We start from the raw sequence: 11,215 nt of genomic DNA on the forward strand, positions 1-11,215 counted from the left end.
ACACAGCTGGGGGTGCTGGGAGGGGCTGGGCATGGTTGGCTTTGTGATCTAGGGGCTGGTGTGTCCCATCTGTGAAGGTCTTTCGAGCTGCACACTTTCTTAATCAATTTTCATAAGTTTAACAAAAAATAAAATGAGGACGTGAAGTTTGCTTGGGTTGTTAAGCCTCAGGAAGTTATCCAGCCATGAGCCCTGCCCCAGATGCTTCTAGAAGCCTGGAGGGAACTGAGAACTTTCCAAGTAGAGGAGCAGGGGCAAGGCCCTGTGGTGGGAGTGCACTGCTGCTCGTCCCTAGCTGCGAAGGGGGTGTCCTATGGAATCAGTGCTGGGTGCAGTGCAGGGCTGGAAGTCCACGTCCACACTGTGGCTCAGTGCAGTGAAAGCCATTCTCACCCCCTCCGCAGGGTGTTCCGCCTGCCAGCAGGTGGCCAGCTGGTCTTCCTGGGATATGGTGCCATTGTAGAAATTGGGTGCAAGTCTCTTGTTCACAGATGGGGTGCCCTGTTGCAGTGGGATGTCTCCCAACCTCCCTCAGTCCTGATGGGCCTCGGCAGGGTCTGGTGTCAGGGTTCCCATGGGCTTCCAGAGCTGGCCCTGTCCCACAGTCCCGGGGCTGTCCAGGACACATTCAGAAGGGACACGGACCCAGCAGCTCTGTTCGAAATCATAATGGGGGAACCAAGGGCCCCCTACATCCAGGTCCGTCGGGAGCCGGGGCATCGAGTTCCACTCCAGGAATCTCCAGGAACCCTGAGGTCTTCCCTGAGCCGGGGCCGGGCTGGGCACACCCTGAGTGCCCACAGGGTAGATGTCTTCCCGGACAGCCCCACCAGGACAGGATGTGGAAGAACAAGGTGCCCATGGTGGGGAAACTAACCAAATGGGCCGCTGGAACCGGGCTGGTGGGCCTGGAGGGGCCTGCCTGTCCCCCTTGCAGAGGGTGGTCCTTCCACTTGAAGCCAGCACAGGCCTAGGTGCTGAGGACCCTTGCTCGGGTTTGGCTGAAAGGAAAAGAGTCGTGGTCAGCGTCTCCACTGAGCCCATGCAGGCCTTTCCCGGCCAGGCCCCACCTGCCTGGGTCTCTGGAGTCCTCAGGGTCTCTGTGTGGCCCCGTGGTCTGACACTGAGGACACGCCTGTAGTCTGCTGATCCCAGGGGAGAGGTGTGTGCCACCTGGCATGGGGAAGCTGTGGGGGGATGGCAGGTGGCTCCTGGGACTGCCCCCAGGGTTTGGACTGGCTGGGGGCTTCCTATCACACACCCTCGTCCCAGGGCTATTGGGCCACACATAAAGCCCCCAGTGAGAACTCAGGTGGGAAGGGACTTGGATGTCACTCAGCCCTTTGCCACCTCACATGGGGACCCATCTCCACAGTGGGTGATAGGACCTGGACATGGGTCACCCTCTGCCCTCCTGGGTTGCCCAGTCCATGCCAGGACTGACTGTTCCCACATCTGCCTGAATTCTTGGCTCTGGCTCTCGCCTGGGGTCCTGCTTGTGCCCTCTCCCTGAATGCTCTGGTGTCAGGGACACCCAATTCCCTTGTCACCCTGGCTCAAGGCTGGTTATCCTGGCAACCTTGGAGGAGCGTGCAGCAGTGAGGGGCCTCTGCTGCTCTCTGAGGCTGTGGGTGCTTGCATGGAGGGGCAGGGTCTCCCACAAATGGGTCTGGCTCATCTAGTGCCCTAGAGGGTCCTGTGAGGGGGAGACAGAGACACTGCGGAAAGTGGGAGGGGGCTTGTTGGAGGGTCATGCCCACATCGCCCTCCTGCGGGCACAACACATCCAGTACACATGCACTGAGCGCCTGCCCTGAGGACCGGCGGGCCTCCTGTGCTTTCTTAGAGTCCAGGAGGAAGAGGAGGAGGAAAAGGTGAAGAGGAAGGCCCAGGTAGTAGGGCTGTGGGTCTCAGGCACTCCCCCACTATTGACTGTCCCAGAGGGTGACATGGGAGGGGACATGGCACTGGAGCCCACCTCGGGGTGGCAGGTCCCCTTGCTTCCTTGTTAGTTTCTTCGTAGAGGCCCTAAGATGCTTGAGCACAGAGTCATCATCCAACTCCCAGGTATGGAAGAACTGGTTCCGAAACCGTGCCCACAGGCCAGACCTGGATGTCTTCATGAGGCGCTCTAGGGACAGGATGGACATCAGGCCAGGAGAGTTCCCTGGGAGGGGGCACAGCTGATACCCCATGGCCACTTCAGTCTCCCACTGGGCGGTGCCAGAACCTTCTGTGGCCACCCCAGGGGTCCAGATGTGCACAGGAGACTGTGGCTGGGGGACGACCTGGGCAGGGAAGTGCTCAGGACACTCCTGACTTTCATCTGGGCCATGTCGGGGACGGGCTCGTTGTCACTGTGCCCTGCCCAGCCCACCTGGTCAGACCTCCCTCTGGGCCAGAACAGAGGATCATGAGGACAGTGTGAGGAAGCTGCCCTCGGGTAAGTCAGCGTCTGACCCCAGGGCTCCCCAGGTCCCACCGGGCACACGGAGACTTACTCCTCTGAACTTTAAAGACAATGCTTGTCATCGGCATCAACACCTGTTCTCCTTCCAGCAAATACACGTCCCACAGGCGCAGGGTGAGCCCAAGAGAGATCTGTGGGGATAGCAGGTGTGGGAGACTGTAGCCCTTCCAGGCTGGGGCTGGTGGCTCGAGCTGAGCCCACTGGGGCTTCAGTCCCCAGAGTCAGTGATCTTCTCCATGAGGGTTTCCTGAGCCCTCCAGAGCGCTGGGTCAGACAAGGTCTTGCAGCTCCTCATGGGGGGCACTAATTGGAGTGGGGGTGTGGCTCCTGGAGAGAGGGGCTTGCCCAGGGCTTGAGGCTTCCCTGATCCCTTCCAAGTTGGGTCCTGGCCCAGTCTGCCTGTAAGGCAGGGCCTGAGTCCCAGTTATTGCCCTGGGATGACCCCTCTTGGGCAGAGGGTTTTGTTTGGGTGTCCTGTGGGGACCCCCCTGTGGGCGGAGCCTCCTGTGGGCTGTGGGTGAACCAGACCCCCGGGCTGGGGAAGCAGGGCACTGCAGGGCAAGGAGGGTCCCTGAGCCAGGGTCTCCCTGTGCCTTCTTACCCCGTCATTCAACATCTGGAGAAGCCAGCCTAACGAGGAACCCTGAGCGCAAAGGTCTTCCTTGTCCTGATGGGAGGAACAGAGGTGCTCAGGGCCCCCTGGGCTGCCCTAAAAACCTCCCTCTTCCAGGGCCTCTGAAGACCCTTCCCCTAGTGCAGAACACTGGGCGGTGTCCAGGGCTCCCCACAACACCGTCCCCTTCCCACACTCCCGGTGGACACACTGCCCTTTGCCCTGCTCTGCGGGAGCTGGGCCCCCATCCTTGTGCCTCTGTCTTATAGACCAACTCCCAGCCCATGGAGAACCCGACATCCCAGGTCAGCCAGTGGCTGGGACTCAGCCAGTCACCAGCCCCACGGGAATCAGGGCCTCTGGAGAAGAGCCCAAGCTTGCTCACCAGACGCCATAAACTCACCAGACTCCACATGGTCTTGGGTTGTGCCGTGGGGACCAAGTGCTCCTGATGGTCTTGGAGGCCCTGGACTGTCCCGCCATTTGGACTGTGGAATCCTGAGAAGCCCCCAGCCCGTCAAGAAATCAGAGCCTTTCCCCAAGATGTGGAGTCATCAGCTGGAAGAGCTGGGCAGCTGGAGAGGCCCCCAAACCGCAAGGCCTTTCACCCTCCCTTCCGGTGACCCCACCATGCAGCCTTTGACCTGGGGAGGTGGGTCAGGAACATCCCCTGGAGTCTGGCTGCAGGTTTCCCTGGAGGCCTCCTGGACCAGGGTGCAAAAAGGGCAAGCCTGACTTAAGGCCACCACATGGCGGCCAGAACAGGGCGGGTGCTGGGCTTCCTGGTCGTCTTCTGGAAGTGGGGTCAGGCCAGGGGACACGGGATGGGGAGATGCTGCCCCCTGGGCTTGGTCGGCCCATTCGTTGGCACCAAGGGCAGCAGGACCCCGGGCAGCTGGAGGGCAGGGGGACTCTCAGGGATTGGAGAGTCAGCTACACAATCAGATCCGGAGGGCGTGGCAGCAGGACACAGAGGGTGGCCACGGGGAGGATGAGATGCCCTCCGCTGATGGGGATGAAAGGCGTCTGACTTGGGCTTTGGGGGTCAGCTGCAGACTCCTGTGGGACCCTCAGCAGAGACATCCTAAAGACTCCCAAGGACCTGGCTACACAAGGAAGGTGCTTTGGCTGAAAGCCGAGATCACCTGGCCAGGGTGGCCATCCCTGGGTCTGGCTGCATGAGGTCCCATGGGCAGCTCTCCACCTACCTTGCAGGGAGTGCCTCTCACTGGCCAGCAGCTGCACCAGTGCCCAGAATGCATCCTCCTCAGGCAGATACAGGAGAAACAAGGCCGCGATGTGGCTCAGGTCCCTGCAGTAGCCCGCCTCCTGCAAGAGCCAGAGTCACCGTGAAAGGACATCACCTGGGAGGACTGAGGTCTCTTGGGAGGACTCATGTCATTGGAGAGGGGAGAGGTGACTGGGGAGGCTTCCTCTGAAGAAGAGGCTTCCTCAGGGTGCAAATTCATTTCATGACAAGAGCCAAGTCCATCAGGCACTTCAGCACTTTGTCCAAAATGTCTCCTGATGGCACCGTCCTGCGTGTGACCCTGCCAAGCTCCTGGGCTTGGGTGAAGCCCCAGGAGGAGGGCGTCATTTCTGGTTCTGAGAAGTGGTGTTCAGATCCAGGTGACACCAGGAGTCCATGACCCGACTCCTTTGTGTCTCAGCTTGACCCCTTGAGACCACCCCCTTGCTTGGAGGTTTATGCCAGCAGTGATCTGGAGTTCTACCTCCTATATCCTGGTGGCTCACAAATACTAACTTTAAAAGAAGCGACGGCACCCCACCAGACACCCACTCCTGTGAACAGGGAAATACTGCCCGGAAACGTCACTGCCGGGAATACTCACCGGGTTATACTCCGAATATGCCAGGAGGATGTAGAATAGTTCCCGCTGCCTAGGAAACAGAGAAAAGAGGCTTTTGTTTGTTTTGTGCAGATGCCGTTAGCTTCACTTTGTCTACAAAGCCTAACAACAAACCCCATTTCAGGTTCAGATGATTCACCAGATAAGCAGTGAGCTCTTCAGGGACTTGGACTTTGAGGAAATGTTTCAGTAAAATCCACATCTGTGACATGCGGATAGCCCAGTTGTACAGTGACTTGCCTGATCCTTTTCACTCTGAATGATTTTTTTTTTTTTCAGTTTGCACACACGCCAGCTCAGTCTTTGGATGTACAGTTCCTCCACGGTTCTAAACCAATGGGCAGAGTCTCCTGGCCACTGCTCCAGCCCTTCCTGAAACGACTCCTTCATCTTCCAAGTCTCCAGGGTGGCCCCTATGCACCCAGCCTCTCCCTGATCCCTCAGCCCCTGGCCACCCAGACTGCTTCTCAGTCCCTATGGTTTGGCCTTTTCCAGAATGGCCCAGGAATGGGAATCCTACGTGGTAGCTTATTGGGTCTGGCTTCTTTCCCTCAGCAAAATGCATCTAGGATCCACCCACGTTCGTGTGGGCATCACTGGCTCGTTCCCTTTTCTCACTGGGTCTTCCGTTTGAAGGGAGGACCAGCCTTGCTCTCCCCATTCCCACGTTGAAGACTGTCCCCGAAGGCTCCTTGTGTGAGTGACGAGGAATCAAGCAGTGGACGTGGCATGCAGGTTTCATGTGGATATCAGTTTTCAAATCAGTGGGTTCAATATTTGTGATACTTTGGGGACACGTGGTTCAAGTACATTGAGCTTTGTGAGTCACTGCCAAACTGGCTGCCAAAGTGGCTGTGCCATGTCATGTTCCCAGCAGACCAGGATGACAGTTTCCAGGACCCCTAATTGACCCAGCATTTGGTGCTGTCAGTGTTGCCTGGAGAGGCTCATGGGCCCTCCATCCTGCCACCCTCCCATGGGTCCTACCATGGGTCCCTGTGGGTCCGGGAGAGCACCTTTCACCATTGTGCATGATTTTGTTTGCTGACTTCTGTCTCCTCAGGATCCTCCTCACTTCTGGCCCCACATGTTCCAGTCTGGCCCAGGACTTGGCACCAGGTGCTCAGTTCATGGTGCCGGCTGCTCCCTGGGTCAGGGGAGGTCTTGGCAGCTCTGTCATCGCTCCTAGGTGACCCTGGCCTCTTCTCCGGGGAAACCCCCATCCCTTTCATTCACTCCATTTCCGCTGAGACCCTGTGGCTCCCATAGGCTTACTTGGCTCCGTATCGATCCCTGAAGAAGATGTGAGTCCTTAGTGTCTTGCTTATGTCCACGTTGATCTGGTGGATGTGTTCAGATGACCTCTTGCCCTTCTCCTTCATGACCTGTAGGGCAGGGCCAAAAGGAGGAAGCAGCCTCAGAACAGATGGAAGACTCCCTGCCCCAAATGGCAGTCCGCCCACAGTCAGCACTCCAGGAAGGGAGGAAAGCAGGAAGGTTTCCTTCTGCACAAAGCTGCTTTTTGGCTTGTTACTAAAGCCGGGGAGGGTCACCAGAGCTGAGTTTGTCTGTGGTGACTATGTCACCGTCCGTGCCCAGGATGTGCATCTAACCATCCCACCCACCCCCCAGGCTGGGCTTGATGCTCCCTCCAGCTGGAGACCTGGGCCCCTGACACGGCCTGTCCTGTTTGTTGTGCTCTGCCTGAGCGTACCTTGTATGTTCTGGGGTTTTTCGACTTGACTTCCTGTATGTTCAGCAGGACTGACCACACTTGGCCCCGGATGTTCATGGGAATGCCCTTATATACTCGATCTATCAGCTGTGGGCAGAAAACAATCTGGTGTCACAGGCCACGGGGCGACCCCAGTGAGGACCACAGCCCGAGGATTCTGGAAATGGTTGGTTTTGGCCCCATGATCCCTCGTTAGAGGTGACATTAAGCTGGGACACAGTCTCCCTTCCCAGGATTGAAAGAGCGGATGGACGCTCAGAGTCGGGACTCTGATCTGAACATTTGCCTTCCTTTGGGTCACCAGGGCATCCCTAGCTTTGAGCTCCAGGTGGTCCCAGCCCTAGATTCAGATTCCCTCCCAGCAAGGTGACGCTTGCACGAATAGGCAGGCAAACCACCGACCAGGCCTGCAGTCCTCTGGGTGAGGACAGTGTGCCACCCGCCCTCTGAGAGGCTGACGGTGCCAGGCCACAGCCATGGGTTCCTGTCCCCTGTCTCTGCAGAGAGTGGTTCCCGGGGCCTCTCCCTCCACACATTACCTTTTTACTGTTCTTATATGTCTCCCATTGTCCCAGCATTTCCATCCACTTGCTCTTTCGTGTTATCTCCCGCCGCATTTGCTGTCAAATGAGGAATGTTGGCGTTAGGGGAGCTGCCAGGCTTCCCAGAACCACCCGTGGATGCTGGGTCTTGGGCTCTGGAGCCCTGGTGGACCCAGCTGGAGGGAGCCAGGGAAGGGCAGACCCTAAAGGCTGAGAGCCTTTGAGCAAATGAACACCAGTGGGCTGGCTTTGGGACCCCGGGACGTGCCATCCTCAGGCCACAGACACAGCAGTCTTAGGTCAGGTCCCAGCCTCTAGGTGGGGTCCTGACACAGGCGGGCAGCCATCCTCAAGCCACAACTATGGTTCTCACTTTGGAATCTTATCAAGCTGCCAAAGTTACAGCAACCTGGGGTCCAGCAGGGAGTGCTGCCCCTGCCAGTGATAGCGTGTTGCCCTCACCCGCCACCGCCCAGGCCAGCTGCCACCTCTGCCTCACCGACCACCTGCCCAGTCCCCACGTCCCTGCTTCAGCCCCCTCCCCATGCATCAGGCTCTTACCTTTGCCTCCCGAGCAGTGGCAGGAGGCAGCTCTGTCTCACTGTAAGGCAACCCAGGAAGAACTGAGGACCTGCACAGGGCCTGGAGCTGCCCTAGACTGGGAGCAAACCCCCAGAAAGGACAGGCTCTGTCCTTATCTAGCTCAGGGCTCAGTCCAGGAAAAGACACAGGGAAGGGAGGACAAGGGCTTTCCTGTGGGGCTGACTCCCAGGAGGGGCAGGACCTGGGAGAAGAAGGAGTGTGGGGCCAGCCTGGGCGGGGTTACTGGGGCCCCAGGCATGGGGGCGGTCAGGCTGCACAATGGGGCTGCCTGTCCTGGACTCGAGGTGGTGCTTTCTGCTGGAGCTGAGAAAGGTCAGGCCTGAGATGGGATGGGGGCCACCCAGGGTGGGCGACAGGGCCCTCACAGGAGTCCCTCAGGGAGTGACTGCATCACCCCACCGGGGTCAAGGGAGCCTGCCCTGAGAGCTGCCCGGTGTACTCCTGGTGCACCAGGGGCCCATCCCACTTGACAGCCCCAAGGCCCTTGCAGGTTCTGACTCCCAGCACCTGCCTCTTGCTGCACCTGACCCATACACCCTGCGTTTCAGAAGTGGCACCGCTCATCAGCTCCCTCCCACCCTACCTTCCCCAGGATCCTCTGTCTCTCCATCCTATGAACCCTAAGGGATGGACTCCTGGCTGGACTCCTGTTACATGGCCCTAGCTCCTTTCCCAGCACCAGACCCAGGGTCTTTAGCCACAACCCCTGCTGCCTCCCTGGCCTCACAGTGAGATGCCCATAACGGGGCCCTGCCCGTCTTCTCCCCCATTCTCCTAGGGCCACCGCTCCCATTGTTCCCATGCCGTTCCCCCTTTCCCATGGGGACAGTGAGGGCAGTAGCTCTAGGGAAATGAGGGAGGACAGGGGCAGGCGGGCCCTCAGAGACCAGCTGGACAACAGCCTTGAGGCTGGGCCAGGCGTCCCCTCACCTTGTAGCCACAACACTTGGATCTCACTGGGATTGTTTCCCAGTAGACATGGCCAGACCCTCAGGCTGCCCCGCTCCTCTTGTGCTGACTTGGGGACAGAACTTCTGAGAGTCCAGGGGCCTGACCTAGACCAGTCTCCATTCCCACCCGCTCCCTAGATGGGCCCCGCAACTCTGGCCTAACAGCAACCTCGGGTAGACCTGCAGGGGAGCCAGGGAGGAGTTCTGACCCTGGAAAGGAGGTTGGCCTGACCCGGCGAGACATTCCTGCCTCGGAAAGGCCTTTCTAAAAGGAAACCCATCCCTGAGCTGAGACAGGTGCTTCAGGGGTGAGGGGAGCACAGAGGACTCACTGCACAATCCCAAAGCGATCAATGTTGTTGTAGATTCCAACAGGCTCAGGCCCCATGTCCTCTGGCAGCCCAGCTCGGTGTCCCTGCAACCCAGAGGGAGGCTTGGTGAGGGTTCCAAGGTAAAGGGTGCAAGGGCCTGGGGGTAGTGGCCACCCGTGCCCACCCTGTGCTCCTAGGGAGCCCAGGACCCTTTGACCAGGGCGCACTGGAAGAGGCCTCCCTCCAAGGAGCAGACCGACCTGTACCTTCTCATAGTTCATGATGATATTCTCTCGCTCCTGTGCCCGCAAACTATCTGCATCCTCTATGATTACCATCCTGTGAGACAAAATCATCTAAAAGTTACCTTGTACTTGAGAGCTTCGGAGAACACCTGAACCATTCCCGCCAGGCTCCCAGATGCTGGCTGGCTGCGTAACCCCCATTCCACCACCGCCCCCGGGTAAAAAGGCACCAGACCTAGTGTCCCACACCTGCATGAGTCTCTGGAGTCTCCAGTCCCAAGCAGGGGTGGGCATCATCCCAAGGACTTGAGGACAGTGGGACCTGGACAGAGAATCCCGTCGTCCCCAATTGCCATGAAATGGGGACACACCTGCCCCAGCAGGTTGAATGGTGTCCACCTGCCAAGGGTGAAGGGCCCATGGTGGGCTATTCCAGGGATGTGGAGGGAGACTGAGGTCAGTGACCAGAGGTCTCTGTACAATCGGCCTCCTGGGATGCTCAGGACCACAGAGATGTCCAGTTTTCTACAGGGAACAAGATCTCTCCTGACTGCTCTGTTCTTCTCCGCTCATCACTTTGGCTCCCGTGGCCCTTCAGTCTGAACAGAGAAGCCACTTTAGGAATAATGCCAGTTGAGCAGGAGGGTGTTCGGTTTGGGGGATGAAAATGATCTATTGTGCTAGGGGAAACCCTCACTCGGGAAGGGACTGTGGACTCCAACATTCTGAGCTGTCCCTACAGGAGGGGCTTCATTTTCTCAGGTCACTGAGGAAGGACAGTGGGTCCTTGGTCCCGGAGAACACCTGGATGGACCGTCCCTCCTGGGAACACTTGGGGCAAAAGGAGGGCGAGGCCTCGAGAGGACCAGACAGAGCAAGAAATACTTGGAGAGAACCCCAGTGCCTGGACCCCTTTGAACAGAAGGGAAGAAGGTCTCCCCCCAGCCAGCCCTCCAGGGCTCCTTCATTTTCCACAACTACCCAAAGGCAGAAGGTTCCCCAGGATAAGGGACCATGTGTGTTCAGTGAGGCCCACAGCCACCATCAGGACCCAGTTTAGGGCACAGAGGTGTTCTGAGGACCCTCCTATCCCCCCCACCCACAATGGATCTATCCCAGTTGCTCTGCCAGGGCCAGGCTCTGCCCCATCAGGATGGGAAACCTGGGAAGACTTGGGATCTAGGGCAGGGAGGTCACAGGGTTCAGGCCTGAATTCCAGCACAGCGCACGGCAGGGCTGAGAGCAAACCCCACGGTCCTGTCTGGATTCCCAGGTCGGTAACCACCTCTCTGACCCCAGATGTCTCACCTGTCGAATGGGTACACTAGGGAATGGCACTCACTCTATGAAGCCACCATGAGGACGAAAGAGCCAATTGTCTACACTGGCAGTGTAGAACGGGCGACCGGTGAGTGCTCAGGGATGACCCTCCTCGGTAGCTGCCCAGAGGCCAACACCACCCACAGCATAGCCACTGTCCCCAAGTCAGCCTGGAGGGAAGAGAGCAGGTCACACTCACCTGATTCTGATGAATCAGCTGGCCTGGGTTATGCCTCTCAGGTAGAAAACCTTCGAGTCCACAAAACTGTTCCCAGATACCACTGTGCGTGTGTAGCTGATACCACTGTGCACGTGTAACTGCCGTAGAACACAGAGGCAGGCCTGAGAGCGGATTGGTGGTAAGCACCAGTGACATTCTGATGTCATGGCACGCATCACAGTGGGGCCTTGCCCGGGTCAGCAGGGCCCAGAGTCAGGGTCCTCCGCTGCCTGAGGCGGCCACATGCCTGCCTGCAATGTGTTTGTGTGCATGCGTGCACACCTGTACATGGGTAAACACATCTGTGCACGTGTGTGTGCCTTCTCTGGCCAGGC

General features: G+C 58.4%; 1 protein-coding gene across 1 annotated transcript; it reads right to left on the bottom strand.

The window, feature by feature from the left end:
* Positions 1 to 207: 207 nt before the first annotated feature.
* Positions 208 to 9,433, bottom strand: LOC100429132 (TBC1 domain family member 3G-like). Its single transcript, XM_077972627.1, is given in 15 exon segments — positions 208 to 248; positions 251 to 311; positions 355 to 452; positions 639 to 1,001; positions 1,979 to 2,131; positions 2,502 to 2,601; positions 3,487 to 3,581; positions 4,292 to 4,412; positions 4,937 to 4,985; positions 6,230 to 6,339; positions 6,669 to 6,776; positions 7,229 to 7,309; positions 7,793 to 7,832; positions 9,117 to 9,199; positions 9,362 to 9,433. Coding segments are annotated over 15 exon segments (1,575 nt in total).
* Positions 9,434 to 11,215: the final 1,782 nt, after the last annotated feature.

Source organism: Macaca mulatta, chromosome 16, assembly GCF_049350105.2.
Source record: "Macaca mulatta isolate MMU2019108-1 chromosome 16, T2T-MMU8v2.0, whole genome shotgun sequence".
Classification (NCBI taxonomy): domain Eukaryota; kingdom Metazoa; phylum Chordata; class Mammalia; order Primates; family Cercopithecidae; genus Macaca; species Macaca mulatta.